The sequence below is a fragment of the Peromyscus californicus genome, unplaced genomic scaffold (genome assembly GCF_007827085.1).
Source record: "Peromyscus californicus insignis strain IS unplaced genomic scaffold, ASM782708v3 Scaffold_8__1_contigs__length_139910024, whole genome shotgun sequence".
Classification (NCBI taxonomy): Eukaryota; Metazoa; Chordata; class Mammalia; order Rodentia; family Cricetidae; genus Peromyscus; species Peromyscus californicus.
This window is the reverse complement of record NW_026294606.1, coordinates 58,748,693-58,771,089: the sequence shown is the minus strand read 5'-3', so window position 1 is coordinate 58,771,089 and position 22,397 is coordinate 58,748,693. Positions and strand designations below refer to the sequence as shown.

Here is a 22,397-nt window from a genome sequence, read left to right as displayed (position 1 = left end):
AGGATGAGGAAGCACGGACCTCCCAGCAGCAAAAGGCATACAAGGTCAACCTGAAGAGTTACCAGGTCACTTTCGGTTTTCCGGTTCTAGGGAAGGTGAGGGATGGGGAGTGAATTTTAGGAAAAAATTGTCTCTTGCTCAGTTTAGCAACCCACCGGACCGCTGCGGGAGGGGAGCCCTCCATGGGTAGGCGCTCGGGGCTAGGCTGGAGTCATGGGGTGTGAATGGAAATTTGAGTGCTGGGGAAAGGTCTGCATCCGGGGTCTGGATGCGTCTGGAAAGGTCTAGAAGTGGAGTTTGGAGGTAAAGATTGGAGCAACTCTGGGGTTCTTAGGAAAGCCAGTAAACCTAGACCTGGAAAAAAGCCACTCAGAATGCATGATTGTAGTAGCCTAGCTTGGAACAGGGGTCCCCGACAGGGGTCGCCCGTGTCCACGGCGCAGCAAAGGAGTAGGGTGTGCGCCGCGGGTCCAGCAGGAAAGACCCTGGGAGGAGAGTGGGCGTGAGCCACGTGCCAGTCGCTCGCGATCTCTGGTGAGGGGTGGTCCGGGAGGACATTCTTCCGCCAACGAATGTGAAAGCGCAAGGCCAAGATCGAGGAGGCATTTTAAAAGGATTGGATTAAAAACAGGACTGGCCAGGTCTGTAGTCACTGCAACAACGTGGCCACCTGGCCGTTGCAGGGACCCAGAGGGTGATTTTATTGGGTCTCAGACTCTCCTCAGTCGGTGGTGGGGATTGGGGGGGGAAGCGGTGTCTAGTCCGCTCCAGGGTGTCAGGAGGGTGGGAGATGGGCATTAGAGACTCCACCGCAGGTTATTTCGTCCCACTTGAGCGATTGTTGACAGGCGCGGGACAGGAAGCATTTCATCTTCCCAAGTGGAGCGCGCGGCGCGTCCCCAGCACTCCCAGCCTGCGCGTCCTCGGGTGGGGTGGGGGCATCCGTGGGCTCAGTTGAGGTGAGGATAAGCACAAAATGGTTCTGTGTTTGCAAACTGCAATTTCAACCAGGGTTCCCTCCCCTCTTCCTCCCGACGTTGCTGCAGCTGAGGGCACAACTCATCCTAAGGCTTCGAAACCCACAATTTTGCACCGGGTCGGGCATGAAAGTGAGTATCCAGTTAATTCCGAAGAATACTCCACAGGATTGTCGCAGGGCCCAAGTGTTCCTTTCTCATGGGGAGCGGCGGGAAGTGGGCGCGCGCGGGGGGAGGGGGAGACTGAGGTGGTGTAAGCCACCAGCGCTGCACTGCGGGGACTTGGGGCACTCCAGTGGCTGACGTGTGGGGACCTTTGCGCATAAAAATCCTAGGGAGATCCCCGGGGCCCTGTGAGGAGAGGCGGCGGGCGGGTGCTCCTTCTTGATGTCAGTGCGGCATCCAGGAGTACCCCAGACAATGCCAGGAAACCTGGTTCCTGAGACACTTCCCAAACTTTTCAGTTTTACTTTTGGAATTTCAGGGATATTGGCGTTTAGAGGATTTAGGTGGGATTCCGGGAAAGGCTAGGGACGTTCGTGCACCTGTGGCTCCGTTCCAGGACTCGTAATCCAGTCCGGTTAGCTCTATTTTGCCCCATATGCCTGGCTACCGCGGGTTTGGAGCACCCAGCCTAGAGATGCTGACTGGGAAGGGAAGGTCTTAGCCCCCGGTGGGAAGGAAGCTACTTTGGACCAGGGCTCACTGCCCTTGTAAATCATTGTCAGTGCCACCTACTCTCACCTCTCCATCCTGTACCATAGTCCAAGGATCCGGCTTAACTACACCAAATGAATGAATGCAGGCTCCATCAGGTTTGAGGAAAGGGCTACCTTCCTTTCTGGGGAGATGGTGGTTGAGTTGTTTGGTAACTGGAATAGGGTGTTTTAAAGGAATTGTTGGCCAAACTTCTGCGGCTTTCTCCCTACTGAGCACTGAATTTGCACTCCCTGGGACCCTCCAAACCGCAAAGAAATGCCTTTTAGATCTTTGTCTTTGCTCTTTCCTGGGACCTTCAATGGGTCCCAGGAAAAATGTGTGCATACCCTAATAAGTCATTTGTGCCATAGCAAAGTTCTGCTGCTAGCAAGACTCATTCCTAGGCTAGTGTCAGACCCAGTGAGTAGGGATGGGCATCTGGGCCATCTTCATCTTAGGAAAAACAGCACCAACCACTCATCGCTCTCTAAACACTAGCCTAGGTCTGCTTCTGTGACAAATTGAGTGTTTCCCATCTCCAGTTAGGGTACAGAGACCATGAACCTCACACAGTCAGTTTGCCTGAGATATTACAGACTACATTTTAAAAAATGATGGCCCTTTGTAGATATAAATAACTGGTTCCATGACTCCTGAAACAAAACCACAAAACAAAACAAGACCCCTTTTCTTTTTATCAAAAGCTTTGCTGTGTGTGTTCATCAAATCTCTTTTCTGCCCACTCTAGCTGAGGTGACATTTAACTTTTTTTTTTTTTTTTTGATCCTCATGCCAATAATGCCCCCAAAGATCTGTGGGAAGAAACAGGAAGTGTTAGCAACATTGCTCTGAGCTGAACATGAAATTTGGTTTACTTAATGTAGCATGCTCTTGAACGTAAGTCCGTACAGCAAAACCCCAAAGCTCGCTCTACTGTGGGATTTAAATGCCCTCCAGTTTGGTGTAGTCAGTTTGGATAACACTCTCTCTCTTTGTAGTTCAGGATTTGGAACTTTTGTGTCTATGTGACAGTGTAGGTCTCAAAAAGAAATTTATCTTGTCAGGAAGTAGAAGCTGCTAAGTCTTTTGTACCAAAATGGTGCTGAGGTTTGTAATTCAAAGTACGTTTTTATGCCCCATTCCCAATTCATATCCATATTGCTTCAATAGCAGCTTGCTGTCTCTCATCCACAATTGGATGAGAGAACAGGGAAATTAAGTGCATTAAGTTTGATAACCCAGGAATGGCTGCCTAGTTTGTATAGAAGGAAAATTGTTCGTAGGAAGAGAGAGGGGAAATTTAGGAGGCATGGCCTTTAGTTTCGGAGATGGCTCTGTTGAGCTGTGTGACCTGGGATGAGTGCTGTTATCACACCAAGTCTGAGCCTTCTTGTCTAAAAGAGGGCATTGGACTGGAGTTTCCCTCTGTGATGTCCCTGTTACCACGAGGGACCAATAACAAAGAGACAAAGACTATGATGCCGTCTGTCTACATGAACATGCTCAAGCCATGCTTTGAGCTTCCCGTCCCCAAAGTATAGTAAAGACTGGCCTTAGGTGACAGTTGTGTGACCTAAGGTCTGAGAGCAGCTGGTGAGTTGTGGGTCACCGTGCAGAAGTGAGTGCTGTACTGTTCAGTGATGTAAGGGCCACATGAGGCCTTATCTTCATTTCTGCTCTGGAAAGTAATGCACATACTGGGTTTTGTGAGCTTTCTTTGAATGCGAGTCATGAAGAAATGCCTGATTTGTTTTGCATCTACTTATCCCTAGATCTAAAAGGGGCCTTTCCAGAAAGCACTGTGTACACCACTACCCCAGACTTGGTGGGTGTTGTTTAGTGTGTCTTGGCTAATGGCTGTGGTGTGTCCTGATGACGGAGGCATACTGGTAGCCAGTGAAAGTGTTCACAGTCCACTGGGAGACTTAAAACTTTCTATCTCCCGTCTTTGGGTTTGGCTGCTGGGCAGTCCATCCTCTGTAAGACAGGGGCAGTTCTTTTCCTTTTGTTGCTTTTTATGATTTATTTTTATTTTATGTGTACGGGTGTTTTACCTGCATGGATATCTGTGCACCATGTGCATGCCGTCCGTGGAGACCAGAAGGGGTTGGATCCTCTGGAAGTGGAGCTAGAGCTGATTGTTAGTCACCATGTGGGTGATGGGAATAGAAGCCCAGTCCTCTACAAGAGTATCAAGCGCTCTCTTAGTTGAGGAACCATCTTTTCAGCCCCTAGGCAGTTCTTAAAAATAATTTCTTACTAAAGTAAATGCTAACTGTGTTACATCAGTGTAAAGATAGTTAATATGTAGGTTTGTGTGTTGTAAATAGACACTCTGGATAGAACTTTGATTGTAACAGGTAATATTCATATTACCAGTTCAACTTTTTTTTTTTCTGAAAAGATGTTACCCTCGCTCTGACCACCTTGTTGTCCAAAAGCAATGAGTTAAAAGTGATAATATGCCACTACACGCTGATAGTTCTCTGTTAGGCAAGGTGTGAAGCCTGTGTTAAATTCCATTGCTGTGACAAATAGCTGACTAAGGAAGGAAAGGAAAGTGTATTTCAGCTCCCTCCTCTCTCCCTCCCCGCTCCTCTCTCCCTCCCTCCCTCCCTCCCTCCCTCTCTCCATCCCTCCATCCTTATTTGGTTTTGGCCCAACCTTTCCTTTAGTGTCCCGTATTTGTTCAACACATACCCAGTGGTCTTGTTGGGGGAGGGGAAGGAGAGGCTCTCACAGAGTCTGGTGAATCATCAGAAAGGCAGAGGATGGTCATGGTTATCAGTGCGCTCTCTGTGCTGCTCAGGTGCACAGGCAACCTCACTTTACTTAAGCCGGGCACATTTTTATTCTGGGAGTTTGTTAAACTTTGATGTACATGCAAATTTGTGTCTTAAAGACACAAAAGTTCCTAGCCTTGTGTGAATTCCCAGCCAGATGGTGGAGCTCTGTAGACCTGCTCTCTGGCCGTAGTTTTCAAGAGGCTGCCCCCAAGGTTAGTTCTTAGTTTTAATGTTCTGGTTGCCAGTATGAATCGATGCTTTGGTGTATGTGTTGATGTGGTCTGTGTGTGTTGTATGTGATATATGTGTATGTTTGTGTGGATAGGTGCACACGTGTCCATGTCTGTGCAAATGCATGTGGAGGCCAGTGGTTGACTTGGGGTGTTTTCCTCAGTTGCTTTCTACCTTATTTTTTTGAGACAGGGTGTCTCACTGAACCTGGAACACATTGATTGATTGATTCAGTTAGACAACTGACCACCAAACTCCAGGCATCTGCCCCTTCCCACCGCCATAGTGCTGGGACTGCAGCCCAGTGCTGCCCCCAACCGGCTTGTTATGTATGTGCTGGGGTTCTGAACCTGTGTCCACATCCTGGCCTGGCAGGCACTTCATTGGCCAGGAAATGGTTCCTTATGCATTGTGAGCTTGGTTGATGTCATCTGTCAAGCAGTGCTGCTGAGCATCTGTTTGGCTTGACGTTCTCGATTCATAAACACCACCCCAAACACTGGACTCTGGTTATTAGACAGTGTCTATGCAGTCCAGCTCAGAGAAAGTTCTCTTGTAAGTTTCTCCACTTTCTGAGTTCTCCTCACTGAGTCGCCACTGTCTAGCTTACCGTAATTGACCTACACGTAGATGCACAATGTGTAGTAGATAGTTTGTTCCCTCACTTTGTGACCACTTGGGATGATGCTGTAATTTATTCTTTTTAACATTAACAGAACATGAGAAATCTTATATTTGGGGTTTGTTCAGTGTGTCAGAACCAAGAAGACCATGTCTGTGCAGATTCTAAAACTTAGTTTCTTCTTGGGCCAGGCTTGGTGGTGCACATCTTTAATCCCAAGACTCAGGAGGTGGAGATGGATGGATATCTGTGAATTTGGGCCAGCCTGGTTTACCTATTAAGACACTGTCTCAGAAAAAAAAAGAAAAAAGAGCTTTAAGCAAGCTTATTGAGAGATAGAGAAACAGCTCCTGGCAGCAAGAGCACAATGGAAAGCAGTTGGCCCTCCCCTCCCCTCCCCTCCCCTCCCCTCCCCTCCCCTCCCCTCCCCTCCCCTCCCCTCCCCTCCTCTCCCCTCCCCTCCCCTCTAACTTTTTTTACTTGACTCTAGGACCAAGCTCAATCCTTTATGACTTGGATGCACATTCCTGGTACAGGAAACCCTAATTTGGTACTCTGATGCCAAACCCTCTTGTATTCAGTTAGAATTTTCTAATCCAAAAATCTGAAATGCAAAGTGCTCTGAAATTTAAACCTTTTGGAGAACTGATGGGGTACTGCACATGGAAAAGTCAACACCATGAAGTTCTATTTCAGGTATATAGTGTTAGCAACCCTGTCTAATAGCTGGGTATGGAGGAACCTGCCTGTGACCCCAGCACTGGGAGACATAGGCATGACATTGTGAGTTCAAGGCCAGTCTTGGCTGAATACACAGACAGTTTCTAAAACAACAACAAAATCCCCTGATATTAACTAATTCAGGTTGTGTATAAAAGGTGTTTATGTAGGAAACATAAATTTCATATCTAGACTTGGCTCTCTATCATATCATATTATGCATTTGTATACTCCAAACTCTGAGAGAGAAAAAAAATCTGAAATCCAAAACACTTTTTGTCCTGAGCATTTTAGATAATGGGTTCTCAACTTGTGTGGTATTTAACTGGGTAGTTCACAATCTTATCTTTCTTTATAGTGAATAAATAACTTGTAGCTAACTAGTTGATAAATGAATGTACTTTCAAGTGGAAGTGCACTAATCTGAACATTGAAAAATTTTCCTTCTCATAGAAGGCTGTTACATTTTCAATCCTGTTGCCATGATAAAATTCCCTGACAAAGAGCAGCCTAGGGGAGAAAGGGGTTTATTTGGAGTTTTAAATTCCAGGTTATAGTCCACCATTTAAGGGAAGTCAAGGCAAGAACTTCAAACAGATAGTTACAGTCGTCCACAGTCAAGAGCAGAAAGAAATGAATCTGCTTGTTTGCATGTACTCGGGTGAATGTCCCCACTCATATACCATTCCGGACTCCCTTGCCTAGGAAATGGTGCTGCCCACAGTGAGCTGAATCTTCCCATCAATTAATTTAGTTAAGGTATTTCCCTGTAGACATGCCTATAGACCAGCCCAGCGTAGACAATCCTTCACTGAGCCTATCTTCCAAGGTGATTGATTCTGGGTTGTGTCAAGTTCATAAATAAAGCTAACCATCACGGACACTTACTTTTAAATTTTAATTGATTATTTTTGCTTGTGGTATATATGTATATGTGTTCATGTGTGTGCATGTGTGTGTGTGTGTGTGTGTGTGTGTGTCTGTGAATGTATGTGTGTGTGTGTGTGTGTGTGTCTGTGTGTCTGTGTGAATGTGTGCATGTGGAAGGTATAGGTTGATACTTGACGTTTTCCTCACCCTCTATATGTTTCTGACTGAGCCTAGATTTTGATTCTGCTAGACTGGCTGGCCACCCAGTACTGGGAGTGTAGGCATGTATTGCTTCATCTGGCTTTGTTTTATGTGGATGCTGGGACTCGAACTCAGGTCCTTATGCTTGCACAGCAAGCACCTTATCAGCTGAGTCATTTCTATAGCCGAGGAGGCTCATTCTGCACAGGCCCCTCTGTGAGCAGCTGATTCTGCTCACTGTATAGTCCCTGTAGCAGACATTGTTTGAGGACCAAGGTAAGGAGGCCCATTAGAAACAAAAAGTTGCTTTGGGAGGTGGTGGCTGCCTCCAGCTCTGGTATTTCCTCCTGGAGTGCCTATTATTTCCAACATATCTTATATCCTAGTATTGGGGTAGGCATCTGATTGCAAAGAAATTAGCATTTCTTATGCTGGGGCAGCAATTTGTGTCAGATTTCAATCTATTTAGAGCGAAAACCAATGAAGTCTGGTTGAGAAAGGGAGAGTAAATTGCTGTCCTAATCAAGGTAAGTCAGACTCTGTGCTGATGGTAGATGGCATCATTCCACGGACCTTCTGCCCCAAACAATCAGGCCATCTCACTTGACGCAGGGAGGAGGCAGGGCTTGTCTGTTCTTAGGAAGGCTGAGAGTTGGAGAGTGAAAGCCGGAAGCGATGTACTTAGTCAGGCATTATTAGCAGAATGAGCCGGGTGACAAGGTGACTATAAATAAAAGGGATGGTGGTAGCACTTGGCACTTAACACCGCTTTGCCTCTTCAAAGCCATTTGCAGGAGTTCTCTTAGGCTCCTGTGATTCCCGGCTGTGTGCACTTGGTTTCTTAGGAAGAAGTTAGGATTTCTCAGAGATCGAATTTTGGTTCCAAACTTGGTTGTGCTTTCTTGAGATTCCTTTGAGATTTTCCTCTTTGACTGGAATCTTCTAAAGGTCTCAGGTCGGTGTCCTGAGCTCATTATGAAATTCCTAGTGTGGAGTGACGAAGCTGCGATGCAGACATGCAGGACTTCACAAGACTTGAGTGTAAATCTTTGCATTTAATTTTACTTTTTTTCCCCCTGAGTTGGGGAATGAAATAAGTAACTGCATGGTAAGCACAAATCAAATGAGCTTTTGGAAAATGAAGTATGTGGAAGTTAGTGGAAGAGCCCGAGAAGAAGCTGAGAAAGCGCTCTTGGTGGTAGATTAGGAGAGCAAGTGAAAGAGAAAATGAAGGTGAGGAAATTAGCAATAATTCCATAAAGTGTCCCAGAACTGAAGAAATCGACAGAAGTCAGTGAGCGACCCCAAACCCTCAAATAGATTGCCTAGACACAGTGCTGTGACATTTCTAAGCATCAAAAGACCCGGAAGATTTCAGATGACATCAAAGCTCTGGTGGGTGGAGGCTGGCAGGCAGTGGAGGGATGCCCTCCTTTTGAGGATAGATGTCTTTCCAATTGAAAATTAAAATTTCTTTACATTACGTTTTTATTCATTTTGTGTCTGTGCAGGGGTGTGTGTGTGCGTGTGTGTGTGTGTGTGTGTGTGTGTGTGTGTGTGTGTGTGTGTGTCACAGTGTATCTGTAGAGGTCTGGGTTCCTGGGATTGAACTCCAGACATTAGACTTGGTGGCCGTTGCTTTTATCTTGCTAACCACCAACTTAAGTTATCTTTATCCACCTAAACTATAGGTTAAAATATGAGAGCACATTAAGAACATCTTCAGCCAGACAAGGCCTGGCGATTTCTCCACTCAGTCTTTTCTTCGGGAGCTACTAGGAGTGTGCTCCAACAACAACAGGGAGAGACCCAGAGAAGACATCGGCAGATCCTGAAAAAGGGCGATAAAGTGTAATCTCTAGACATCATCTACATCCAGTTAGGGAAGCTCTAGTGTAGATCGGAGCAGACGAAAGTACCAGTGGACACTGCCACAAATGGAAATTAGTACTACTTCCATACTTAATTTATTCTTTTACTTTGTACATGTGTATATGTATGTATATGTGTGTGCACACGAATGTTCATGTGGAGGACACAGGTCAACATTAAGTGTCTTCCTCCATTACCCTCAACTTTGTGTCTTGAGGCAGGGTCTCATGAACCTACAGAGAGCTCACTGATGGGCTAGACTGCCTGTGCAGTGAGCTCCAGGGATCTACTTGCCTCTTCCCTTAGCTCCTCACCAAGTGCTGGGTTACGAATGCCTGCCACCAAGCTTGCCTGCCTTCCTTCCTTCCTTCCTTCCTTCCTTCCTTCCTTCCTTCCTTCCTTCCTTCCTTCTTTCCTTCCTTCCCCCTTCCCTCCCTCTCTTCCCTTCCCTTCCCTCCTTTCCTCCTTCCTTCCTTCCTTCCTTCTCTCTCTCTCTCTCTCCCTCCCTCCCTCCCTCCCTCCCTCTCTCCTTCCCTCCCCATCACACTGTGTGTATATGTATGTGTGTGTGTCTCTCTCTCCCTCTCTCCCTCCCTCCCTCCTCCTTCCCTCCTTCTTTCTCTCTCCCTCCCTCCCTTCCCCACCCCTCTCTCTTTCTTTCTTTTGAAACATATATGCTAGGGATCCGAACTCAGGTTCTCATGTTTTCCTGGTTGGCACTTTGTAGATGGAGCCACATATCTCCCCGGCCCCTATATTCTTTATTATGGAGAGGAGCTGTAGTTGCAATTTTGCTGGCTTCTTTATGTTCTTCAGAGTTAGCTCAGGCAATGGGTGATTTCTGTTCTGTTTTCTTGTGGAATTGAAATGTCTGGATGAGCACATCAATGCGTACTATAATTCTTTTTAAACCAGAGATAGCATTTGCAATGCCAATAGTCTTTTCAGCAAAAACTTTTCCTACTTGATAATAAGCATAAAAACATTACCCTATTCATTATACAACCATTTTTCCTGCTCTCAAAGAATTGTTACAGCATGATAAAATGCTCTCTATGTAATGTTAGATGAAAATTGGGTTAGATTCTGAATTTTTTATGAACTCACAAAAATGTGCACCAAGAAACCATCTTGAGAAGTTAGAAACACATGCAAATGATTTTCTTAGGTGTTAGGGTTAAAAGTGATTTTCGTTTACTGTTTTTATTTAATTTTATTTTCCTGGATTTCTGTCAAGACTGCATTCACAATTTATGAGGAAAGAAACTGTAAACATTGTTGAAAACCTGAAAACGTGACGTGCCATTTGCCCAAAGAAACATTTTTCAGCCATGTGAGAGGGCATAAAGAAAGGCTGGTGGGGCTGGGATGGTTGCTCACGGAGGAAGGCCTTGCTGTGTGAGCATGAGCTCCTGAACACGACCCCAGCACCCACATGAAAAGGTAAACTGTGCTTATAATCCTGTCTAGGAGGAGGTGGAGCCAGGCAGGTCCCTGGTGCTTACTGACTGAATCTGTGAGCACCCATGACACCTGCCTTCTGTGTTTGGCTTCCATGTACACTCACTTCCACATCCTTGTACACACACGTGCACACATACCCATACAGAGAGAAAGGCTTGGAGTGATGTGAGGTTTAATTTTCCAGCTCATCCTGGAGAATTTCTTTGTTGCCAGTATCATTCCCTTTGAGTTCTATTTAGAATGATCCATTTGGTACATTTACATCAGTGTCTGACTTACAGATTATCCTTCTGTGGTGTCTTGTGAGATACAAATGGATACAGAGTTGAATCACTGTGGAGTCACTCACTTTATCAACACCTCTCCCCAGTTCGGTAGGTGTCAGAGAAGCACCGATATCTGATTTATTAAGCAGGTACATTCATGCCTCCCCACCCTTTTCAGAAAAGCTATGTGTCTGACAATATTTTTCAGGTGGGATTTTTTTTAAATTTACAAATAAACAAGAAAAGTAATTGCAGTTTTAGAGTACCATAAAGAAGTTGGTTTCTAAGATTGCTTCTCCTTTGACATTGTCTGCCATCAAAGCCAGCACACTTGGTAACGGTCTAGTATTAGAGGAAGCTTGTCACATGTTACTAGTAGAGGGAAATGGGATTGTTTGTAGTTTCCCAGGCTTTGAAATCCCTAGTTCTCTTTTAACAAGCTTGACATTATTAAATTAAATGAATAGTTTTTTTTTAAGAGAGCCAAGAATTGGCGGTGGTTTAGGATATGTCTCAGTCTCAAGTGTGGCTTCCCAGTGCTGGGGTGTCTAGTATGCAACTGTTGGACTCCTGTGGATATTTAAGGGGCACACACACCCTGTTTTTTTTTTGTTTATTTAGATGAGAGCTTTTTTATTGTACAGAGTGTGATTCGCCATTGAACTGGAGTGTATTCTCTGCCTTGGAGTTGGTCTTTGGTTCTCTATGCTCAAGGCTGCTCAGTTGCTGTCGCTATTGGTGTGTGTTCTTCCAGGATCAAGGTGTACACGCTCATTTAAAATCTTGCTTTTGATTCTTTGTCTGGCAGTTCTTTTTCAGATTCTTTGTTTTGTAGAAGTGCGTCTGCAACGGACCCAGCATCCTAAAGTCAACATGGTAACTCCTCCTACGCCATATGATCTTTAAGTCTAGTTAACAGGAAGTGTCCAAGTCTGTCCACAGCAGGTCTTAATGATCCATATGACATCAAGTCTCTCAGGGAATGCTTTCAACCTGTAAAATGCCTAGGGGTTTAAAGAGCTTCTTCTCAGCTTCCAGAGTGAGTCCTATCTGAGCTCATATCCATCCCCACCCTGAATCTACTCACCCTTGTTTTTTTTTTTGTTGTTGTTGTTTTTTTTTTTTTTTTTTTTTTTTTTAGAAAGGGTCTCCCTCTCCAAGAACTCACTTAGTAGGCCTGCAGGCCCCTGGGGTCTGCTTTTCTCAGCCTCTGCAGTTGCTGGGATTGTGAAAGTGTCACATGCCTGGCTTTTCTTTTAAATACCTTCTGGTCTGGGGATTACTTACTAGTAGATCTTCATGCTTGTAAGGCAAGCAGTTGATTAGCTTAGCTATCTTCCCAACTCCAGATATTTAAATATCAATTTGCTTTAATGAGGCCCCGTGGAATACACCCATAATCTCAGTACTTGGATGGTGAAGGGAGTAGATTCATGAATTCGAGTGTCATTCTTGACTACATAAGAGTTTGTGATTAACCTGAGCTGCCTGAGACTCCATCTCAAATCTTCCTTCCCCAATCCCCAGATTCTGAAATTGAAATCCAAATCCTTAGTTATACTAGCTAGGTTTCGTGTGCCAGTAGCCACATGTTATTGGGGGGTACCATGTCACCAGGCAGGTATAGAAAGTTCTTTTGGATGGTGTTGACATTCAAAATCGGTAATTCCATCCCGATTTTAGAGTTTTTGCGTACCATCCAATGAATGTCCTTCTAGACTCGTTTTCTCCCTGACAAAGCTCTGCTTATAACTCATGCTAGAATTAGTTGTATTCTGTAAGTACACCCCAAACAAAGGCATAAGGAATAATTTGGCTAAGAGAGGGAGAAGGTTTATTGTATTAAATGTGGTTCAGATAAAATGATAGTCTGATGGAGAAAATACACAATTAATACTGAAGAGGCATCATAGCTCCTCAATCTGTTAGCGTTGAAAGGGATCTTTGATTGCACGTAATCAAAACTCTTATTTAACTGATGAGAAATTTGAGGCACAGAGAGGTTCATTGATGTCCCACAGCTCCATAATGGCTTAGTTACTCCATATTCAAGTTAATGGTTCTTTTCACAAGGCCAGGGAGACTTCTGCAGTAAGTTCCCATGCTCTGTAGTTCCTCTGCTTTGGAGGCGAGAGGAGCCAATTGTCATGCCTGGGTTTATCATCGTAAGAAAAGGAAGTTTCCCTTTAGAGCACAGTTTGCCGAACTTTCTTTGTATGTTTTTGGAAAAAAAGAATTCTGCCACATTTAAATAGACACTTTGAACTTTGGTTTTGAAATTATAGAGTTTGTTTAAAAATAGGAGTAAAAAAGGATGGGAGTGGAGCTTAGTGGAGGATTTAAAGATGAAGGCACACACTCACACATACACATGCACACATTCTCTCTCCCTCTCTCTCTCTCTCTCTCTCTCTCTCTCTCTCTCTCTCTCCACACACACACACACACACACACACACACACACACACACACAGCCACATGCACGCTGAAAAGGAAATATGCTTCCTTATAAAAAATAGCTCTTTTTGTGGGTTGGAGGTGAGAGTATTATTGTTGGGAAAAGGATTTGGTTTTTAAAAATATCCTGTTACTAGCCAGGCATGGCCAACAGGCCTATAATCCTACCATTTGGTGCATGGAGGCCAGAAGATCAGGAGTTCAAAGCTGGACTTAGCTACATAGAGAATTTGAGGCCTATCTGGGCTCTATGAGATCCTGTGTAAAAAGTAACAACAAACAAAAACTTAAGCAAAACATCTTTATGTGAGTGCGTGCATGAGTTCTTGTGCTCAAGTGTGCATGTGTGTGTGCATGTGTGCATGTGCCTGTGTGTGTGTCTTTTATTTTTGTTTTTGTGGAGAGTCGGGGTGGAACCCAGGGCCTCCCACATGCTAAGGAACACTGGAGCAGCAAGATAATCTCCGGCCTAAAATACTCCATCTTTATTTTGCTGAGCTTAATGGATTAATTATTTTCACCAGTAAGACTTGACCTCCCATCTCATTTAAAGTAAAATGGACTTTAAAAAAGGAAGGTAAACAGGTATTTCTGTGAAGTAGTGTGCCATTCTTACATTTAATAGGTTTCCCCCCAGAACTATTTTCATAGGCTTCATTAGTGGCCGAGAGCTGGCTGTATAGTGATTTATTCTAACCTCAGTAGCTACATGCTGTGAAAAGATTGTGTTTTGCTAGGATTATTTCTTCTGTGTTCTGTTGATTATGCTTGTTTTCTTTATTCCTTCTCCACTACTTTAGTTTTATCCCATAATGGTTGCCTGCACTTTCCTGTCTTTAGTCAGCCCCTCTGTCAGTGAGCTTTTCATTGCTGTGACAAAATACTCGAGAAAACCAAAACAAAACAAAAGGAAGTTTCATTCTGGCTCATAGCTTCAAGGTCGGTATCAAGAAAGTGGAGGCCCAAGGTTGTCAGGAATCCCACTCAATCCTTCTCCACCTATTCAGCAAGTCAAGGTCTCTCAGATAAGCCCGGAGGTCTGCAAGCTGGCTCATTTTGCCAGCCAGCTTGCTCTGGGTTCCCTTCTCCACTTCCATGGCTTGGGATTAAGGACAGGCTGCCGTTCCCACCCAGCGTTTATGGTGGTTCTGGGAATCTGACCTCCAGTCCTCAGGCTTACATAGCAAACACTTTAGCAGCCGAGCCATCTCCCCAGCCTTTGATTTAATTTTTGTTCTTTCTTTTTGTATCATCAACATCTTGGTCATGTATCCTTATGCTTGCTTCATAAAACATAAGCCTCTGTGCTTAGAGAATATTGAATGAAGAAAGATAATCCAGTTGTTTGGAGGTGGCTTGTGTCTTTGCTTGTCACCCTATTTTCTTATTCATGAGCAAGATGTTCAGATGACTGTTTAATGAACCACCTTGGGCGGTCTTATACTTTCTAGTCTAAAGCAAGCATTTTCGTCCTTTGTACTTTAATTGAGAAATAGCCTGGGCTCCTTCCAACAATGTTTGGTATGTTTTGATGCAACAGGTGGATAAATAAATACGCATACAATTAAATTTTAGTTCTTGGTGCCTGCACTTTGTAGCCTCTTCCTGGTGACTGGAGCTGTTCTTACATTTTCTTGCCATTGCACAAAGAATTCACACTCCATTTATACACACATACACACATGCTCACACACATATATATCAAACAATTGTGGTTTTTATTCTATTATTTTTTATTGAAAATAGATTCTTCTCTTATACAATACATCTGGACCACAGTTCCCCCACTCTACTCCTCCCAGCTCCTCCCACCTCCCCTCTCCTCCAGATGCACTCCCCCTTCATTTCCCAGATCTATACTCTTTTATGAACCTACAGCTGATCAGAGATTTAACGGTTTTCTAGGAAAGGAAGCTTAGTAATACTAGAGGTAGGTATACATGCATGTGGTGTGTGTGTGTGTGTGTGTGTGTGTGTGTGTGTGTGTGTGTGTCTGTGTGTGTGTAAGGAGGTGATAGTCTTGGATCACTTATTAACATGTGAGCTACACATTATTCTACTGTTAGACATACATGTACTATATTCTTTCTAGTTTTGCCTTTAGCTTTCTTTAGTTTTTATCTACATGTGAAAATATACAAATTATATATATGTAATTTTTAAAATTTATGTGTAATACAATATGTAAGTATATATAAATTAAAAAAATTTTAGAGAGGACACATGTGTCCCAGGCTGGCCTTGAAACTTGCTATGAAGCCAAGGATGACCTTGAGTTTCTGATCCTCCTACTTTTCCTCACAAGTCCTGAGTGCTGGGATTCCAAGTGTGCACCATCACTTCTGGCTTGTATGGTATTGAGATCAAACCTAGAGCTTCAGGCACTCTAGGTAAGCAATCTCCCAACTGAGACACATCCTTTAGCCTCAAATGAATAAAGATTTAAAAATGCAGTAGGGAGGTGGGGAGGTGGGGAGGTGGGAGGTGGGGTGAGGGCGTGCAAGCCTTTGATTCCAGTACCCAGGAGACAGAAACAGGTGGATCTCTGAGTTCCAGGCCAGCCTGGTCTACAGAGGGAGTTCCAGGACAGCCAGGACTACACAGAGAAACACTGCTCCATGATTGTGCTGTCTACCAGAGCTGAGCATGCTGGTCTTATTAAACATTGCTCCTGGTATCTCATGGTCTCTGGCATAATGAACTATGTTGTAGGATTCTATGGGACCTGTCTGTGATTTTACCTCTTTCTCTTCCCAGACATAACAGAATGTAAGTGAGGAATGGCAGAGCTATAGTATGATGGGGGAAATTCTTACCCATTTCTAACTTGTGAAAATAAGCAAACCAGTGTGTCAAGGCTTATATAACTGTTCTCAGTCCCAAGTCACTGTGAGACAGGATGACTTCTTACAGAATCAGGAATGCATGGGGAGGGCTGGGGCAGAGGTGTGTTTGTAACATCACAGCATCGAGGGAGAGATGGCTCTCTAGCTGTCTGATGTCAGCCTGGTGGATTGGCACTTAGATTGTATTTGGTGGTGAAAAATATGTCCATGTTAGTGGTGCTAATGACCTCTAGACAATGGATCGTTTTGCTGTGCTGTGACCTTTGCTGTTGACACTGTGTGGAGATGTGATGTGCCGCCGTTCGGCCTCATTCCTGGTGTTTCCAGTCGGCAACTGCATTACCCTGCTTCTGAAACATGATGATGAGTTGGTGGCCACTCTGCTAGGGTTCTCTTACCTTAGGAGAGCTAAATGAGTTGATATTTTGAACCCGATTGAAGTCCTCCAATCTTCTGTTTTTGGTGGTCCTTAGGTTACTTGCCGTAGGATGAACTAAGAGAAGAGGACCCAACACTCGTCAGCATGGAGAGACGTTTCCAAGTTTCCAAGATGCAAAACTCATCCTCACCATTGGAAAATCAAACTGGCCCAGCAAATGGGAATGGGGATCTTGATTCAGGTAGGATTCTGTATGTTTGGTTTTTTTTTCTAAAAATGTGGCTCATGGACCAGTATTTTCCTGAGATGCTCAGGAACAGTGGGTAGCATGTCTAGAGCTGATCGACCACCAGCTCTTGGTGTTTGCTGTACTAGTCAAGTCATATGTCTACAGATACAGCAGCTTTCAAGTTATGATGATTTTGGGTCAGTATTAATACTGACCATACAAACAGAGTGTGCTAGGTTATAGCGTGGTGACATAGCACTTCTAAGTCTCAGTGCCTTCTGCTAGTAAATATCTATGAACATCTGTACTGACCTGAGAGCTGTTATGGTGCTCTCGTACCTAGTGACTGCACTGTTCCTCAGTTCTGCACCTCAGCAGTCTCCAGGTTAGCTTTCATGGGAAAAGAAGAGCTGGGGTATAACACATTATTGACATACCCTCCAAAGTATCAAGCATGGCTTTGGAAAGTATGTAGTGTGAAAGAAATTTAGGTCACGTGCATTTGTGTGATGTAATTGGATAAAACAAAGCAAAAAAAAACCAGATTGTGTTTGATTGGATTTTAATATTTAATGAATTTATAAATGCATCTCTAAAAACATTCATGCGATGGTTTATTTTAAAAGGATACTTCTTTTTCTGAAAATAAACTTGCATGATTTATAGATCAGCAAGAGAACTCTATGAATTGGTAATGTTTGCTACAATGAATTTATACAAAAATGTTGCCCGTTAACTTAGGGGGAGAGTTGACCACTGTCTAATGAAATGAGCAAGTTTGTCTTCACTTTAAAATAATAAAGTGTGTGTGTGTGTGTGTGTGTGTGTGTGTGTGTGTGTGTGTGTGTGTTCACTCATATGCTGTGGTGCACATGTGAAGGTAAGAGTTAGAAGATGACTTGGAAGAGCGAAGTATCTCCTACCTCGTAGGTCGTGGGGATTAAACTAAGTCTTCAGGCTTGAGAGTGAGCATCTTTACCTGCTCAACCATCTTGCTGGCCCCATTTTCGTGTTTTGATCAAACTAAGTCAATGATGGAATCAAAAATTGCTTGATATCATTGAGTTTGTTAGATCAGGTTTCTCCATTCTCTCTTTCTCTGCAAAGCTATAAAAATGGAGTATCTAATAGGATAAAGGCATGTAACATCTCCCCCAGGATCATGCCAGTCCTCCTAGTTCTTCTATATATAAAGAGGGAGGAAGAAACGTCTATAAGCACAGGTGGTACCTTGCCACCTGCAGAAAAATGAAAATGTCTTTCTGAGCAGTCCTCACCCCAAGGCTGAAGGTTCATACTAATTGTCTTTTGTTGAAATGTAGATTTGCCTTCTCTCTCTCTCTCTCTCTCTCTCTCTCTCTCTCTCTCTCTCTGTGTGTGCAAGCATATATATGAGGTTGATCTCAGGTGTCTTTTTCAATGTTCTCCACCTTATTTATTTGTATTGATTATTAATAATAATTCAGGCAGAAGTTTGTGGGTCACGTGTGGGGTCAGAGGACAACTGTCATACTCAGGTCATCAGGCTTCTGCCACAAGCACTTCCCACCCACTGGACTTTTTCACCAGCCTTCCACCTTATTTTTTGAGGAAAGGTCTCTTGCTGACCTAGTGGGGGTCTGCTGGTTTTACTTGCCTGGCTAGCCTGCAAGTCTCAGGGTCCTCCTTCTCTCTCTGCTTCCCCAGCACCAGAATTACAGGCATACACCACTATACTTATCTCTTTTGTGGATGCTGGGGATTTGAACCCAGGTCCTCAAGGTTGTACAGTAAGTAAGTACTTTACTGACTGGGGGCATTTCTTCAGACCCAGTTACATTTTCTTCTAATGGTGCTGGCGATTGAACCAATGGCTTTGAGTATGCAAGGCAAGCAAGCACCCTGGTACTACCCTCGTTAACCCCCAGTCTTTTTATATCTGTTCAGTAAAGTGATCTTGCACTTTGGAAGTTCCTGGGCATTTCCTTTATTTTTGTAGTGCATCTTCTGCACGTATCGCTCTCTGTGGCTGTGTCATTTTCAATGATAAGTTTTCATTTTCACACAGCTGCCATATTTCTCTCTAGCGTAAGTAGATTGTGAAGCTCATTACTGATAATCTACTGTCAGGAAATTATTCTTACTGACAAGTTCTTCAAAATGATATCAGAGTCTGGGGGATTCCAGGCTGAGAACCCGTCATAGATACTCATTCATGATTTGTTCTTTACTCTCATGTAGTGGATGGTTTAAATCATACAAGATGCTCCGATCTTTAATACTAAGATTGCTAAATGATTCTAAATTATGTTTATATTTTTCAGCTTCTGATCCAGATCTTTCCCCACTGTGCTAAGGGTTTATGTGTCCCTGTTTCTTAGTATTTCAATATGTTTGTGATAAGGAGACTTTGATAGTGCTACAATTTCTTTAGATTCAATTAAAATTTTTGTGTGTGAATTTCCAGTGTATTTCCATCATGCCCATCCCATCTTCTGTCTCCAGCTCCTTCCATGTTGTACCATTGTCTCTTTCAAATTTATGTCTTCTTTAGCTACAATTATTGTTGATATACCTACTGAGTCCCATTAGTGTTGCTCATATGTACTTGAGTGTGGAGCTGACCACTTGGGCATGGGCAAACTATCAGGAAGCTTTTCCCAGAAAAAAATCCAGCCTCTCCCTTGGTAGCCATCCACTGCCTGTGGCTCCTCAATTACGGGTGGGGTCTATGTGCCCTTCCCCCACCCACACTGGCATGTTGGCTGGTGTGGTCAGTGTGGGTGGGCCTATTGTCAGGAGTTCATGAGTGCAGCATAGTGCCACAAATTTTAAAAGAGACTCTAACACCTTGTAGACTACACAGGCTGACTTAATGATCAAAATTGCATCTGATAATAACATGATCAAGTATGATTCTTCAAGTCATTATTTTTTTTCAACCTGTTGAAACATGAAATACTTTCCTTTCTAGATTCATTTATGATGATATCTGGTTGTGAACTCACTGAGACATGCTTAGGGATGCTCAGAACCTTTTTTGTTTTTTGTTTGATTTTCAGATGGGCTTTCTGGATGTGCAGAATAAGGCATATTTGATATATTCAGTGGGTTCTAAATGGACTTGTGAATTAGGACAAATGGCATACAAGCACGATTTCTATTGATAAGTGCTCATACTTTAGAGTCCCTCGCATGTTAAGGATTAAGCTGACTTAATCTTCAATGCTCGGTAAAGTGACTGCTTTTTCAGGCCCTTCTTACAGATGAGGAAACTGGACCGCAAGGTGGAGTTGCGTGAGTGGTGTGCTGGAAGCAGGTTTATAGTCTCGGGTCCTGGAGTTGGTGTCCTGATGTCATCAGGAATCCTGACCCCCTCCTCGTACATCACTCAGATTCCTTCTTCTTCTCTTCCTTTCCTTCTCCCTTTGTTACGTGAAACATGGGGGCATCTCCTTAGCAAGTGCACCCAAGAGACTGTAGCTTGCCGGGCCCTGCCTTGCAGGTTCATAATCCTAACTACTTGAGGGATTGAGACAGGGAGATTGTGAGTTTGAAGCCAGCCTGGGTTACAGAGTATAAGACTACCCTGGGGACTTGTTGAGACGGTGTTTCCAAAAAATGTATAAATGAGGCTGAGATTGTAGCTCATTGTATGAGATGTGGGAGGCCCCCAGTTCAACTCCCAGGACCGAGGAGAGACAGGGAGAGGGAGGAGAAAGAGAGAGAGAGAGAGAGAGAGAGAGAGAGAGAGAGAGAGAGAGAGAGAGAACGAACATGAGTGAATCTCTACAGCTCTCTCCTGAGAAAACTGTCCTGACTAATGATCAAGGGACAGAACTCTAGTCTTGTGGCTTCAGGGTCTTTCTCTTTGCTTCTTTGTTCTCTCCCCTCTGTCCCTCTGTTCTCTGTCCCTCTGTCCCCTCTGTCCATTCTGTCCCTCTGTCCGCTCTGTCCCTCTGTCCATTCTGCCCTCTGTCTCCTTTGTCCCTCTGTCCACTCTGTGCCTCTGTCCACTCTGTCGCCTCTGTCCTTGTGCCTCCGGCTGATTTACCCCCTTGCGATGATGATTCTTCTGTGAGATCCATCCTCGCTGGATTGAACTGAGTAGTTTTTTTTTCTCTTTCTTTCACTTTTGGCTTTTCCTCAGGAAAGCTCAAATCTTAGCTGGGATCAATAACTCAAATGTGAAGCCTGCTCTTGAAATAAGATAAAAGGGCATTCCCTCCCAGAAACATGTGCCTGAAGTCAGTGCAGATAGACAAATAATCCAGGAACCTCAGGTCTCCCCAGCAGGCAGAGCACCCCGAGGCACACGAGAATGAAGCCCACCAAAATTCTGAGTGTCTTCAGTCAGAATAAAAGCAAGCAGAACAATGTGGGGACCCCACAGTAAGAGGTTCTGTGACGTGGTTTGTGCAGGCCTGCTCAATGCCATTTCCTAGGGGAGCCTGTGGTATTGTACATGCAGCCAAGGCCAGCCTCTGAGTAAAAGAAGGAAGCGGAACACGTCTTCCAAATCATAAAAAATAGTAGGGCCGGAAAGGTAGCTCAGGCAGTGGAGTCCTTGGCTCTAGAGCATGAGGACCTGAGACATGAGCCTAGAACTCTGCTGGGGAGGCGGAGATGCGGAGATCACTCAGGCCTGCTGACCAGCCACACTCTCTTAATTGGTGAGCCGGTGAGAGAGCCTGTCTTAAAAAGAAGGTGGATGGCTTCTGATGAATGACAGTTGGCATTGACCTCTGGCCTCTGCCAGTTGCAGGCTTACTCACACAGATGAACGCACTTATACATGTGCACACACAAAGAAAGTATATGTGTATTAAATACATTTCTCTCCGTGTATATTTTCTATGTGTTAAGAAACAGGGATACTTAATGTGATTGTGCTTTGCTTGCTTAAACGTAATAGTTCTCTCCTGCCTTGGCCACCCTAGCGCCATGCTTGGCTCTCACTAGGAATATATCAAAGAATCAGGCCTTGTTAGTTTGGAAGAACATGAGTCAATGCTTCATTTTTTTTTCTTCGAGACAGGGTTTCTCTGTGTAACTTTGGAGCTTGTCCTGAAACTCGCTCTGTAGACCAGGCTGGCTTCGAACTCACAGAGGTCCGCCTGCCTCTGCTTCCTGAATTCTGGGATGCCACCACCGCCTGGCTGAGTCAACACTCTTAGAAAAGTTCAGGGCTTACTCTTCATTCTGAGAACTAGTTCTTGAGAGTCAGTATTAACCCTTCCCCACCCTACTCATTCCCCCTTTGAACTTTAGGCTGCAATTGTGTGTTTGGTCAGATCCACGGTAGACTGGCCACTATAGCTCCTTTCTGAGTTATTTAGACTGCTGTTCAAATTTGTGCTGTTTTCCTCTCCTGGTGCTAGGAGGAGCTACCAGCATCTAGAGATGATTTAGTGTCTTCTTCCCATCTCTTTGCACATTTAAAAAATTACCTAGCACATGAGAGATTGCCTTCTGCATGAGTTTGTTCATGCAGAATCTGCCGGTTTTCAGAGCCCTGTATTGTGGCAGTTACAGGCTTTACTATCCAGTCTTGTGAAGCCAGGCTCCCTTCAGATTGTAAAGTGAGCTTTTCTCAGATTTTATTAAGAAAAAAATGTATGGGGCACTTGTTTACTATATTTTTATTCTAAAGTCACTTGTGTTCCAACTTTTCATAAGACATTCTCTTTGTGTTTTTTCTGGAATATTCTGGTCCCACAGATAGCTTTCTGTTAAAAAAACAAAAAACAAAATGAAGCTGGAGTTGTTTAATGAATACGCCTGTTTTCTTTGTAAGGT

The 22,397-nt window shown here is 44.0% G+C and overlaps 1 protein-coding gene across 4 annotated transcripts in view; it reads left to right on the top strand.

Annotated features, from left to right (window-relative positions):
* Sfmbt2 (Scm like with four mbt domains 2) overlaps nucleotides 1–22,397 on the top strand; it is a 189,197-nt gene that overhangs the window by 2,197 nt on the left and 164,603 nt on the right. For all 4 annotated transcript variants that reach the window (XM_052727431.1, XM_052727429.1, XM_052727430.1 and 1 more), the window contains exon 2: nucleotides 16,485–16,631. In XM_052727431.1, the coding sequence (XP_052583391.1) occupies nucleotides 16,535–16,631 (97 nt within the window). In that variant the 5' untranslated portion in view covers nucleotides 16,485–16,534. The remainder of the gene's footprint in view (nucleotides 1–16,484; nucleotides 16,632–22,397) is intronic.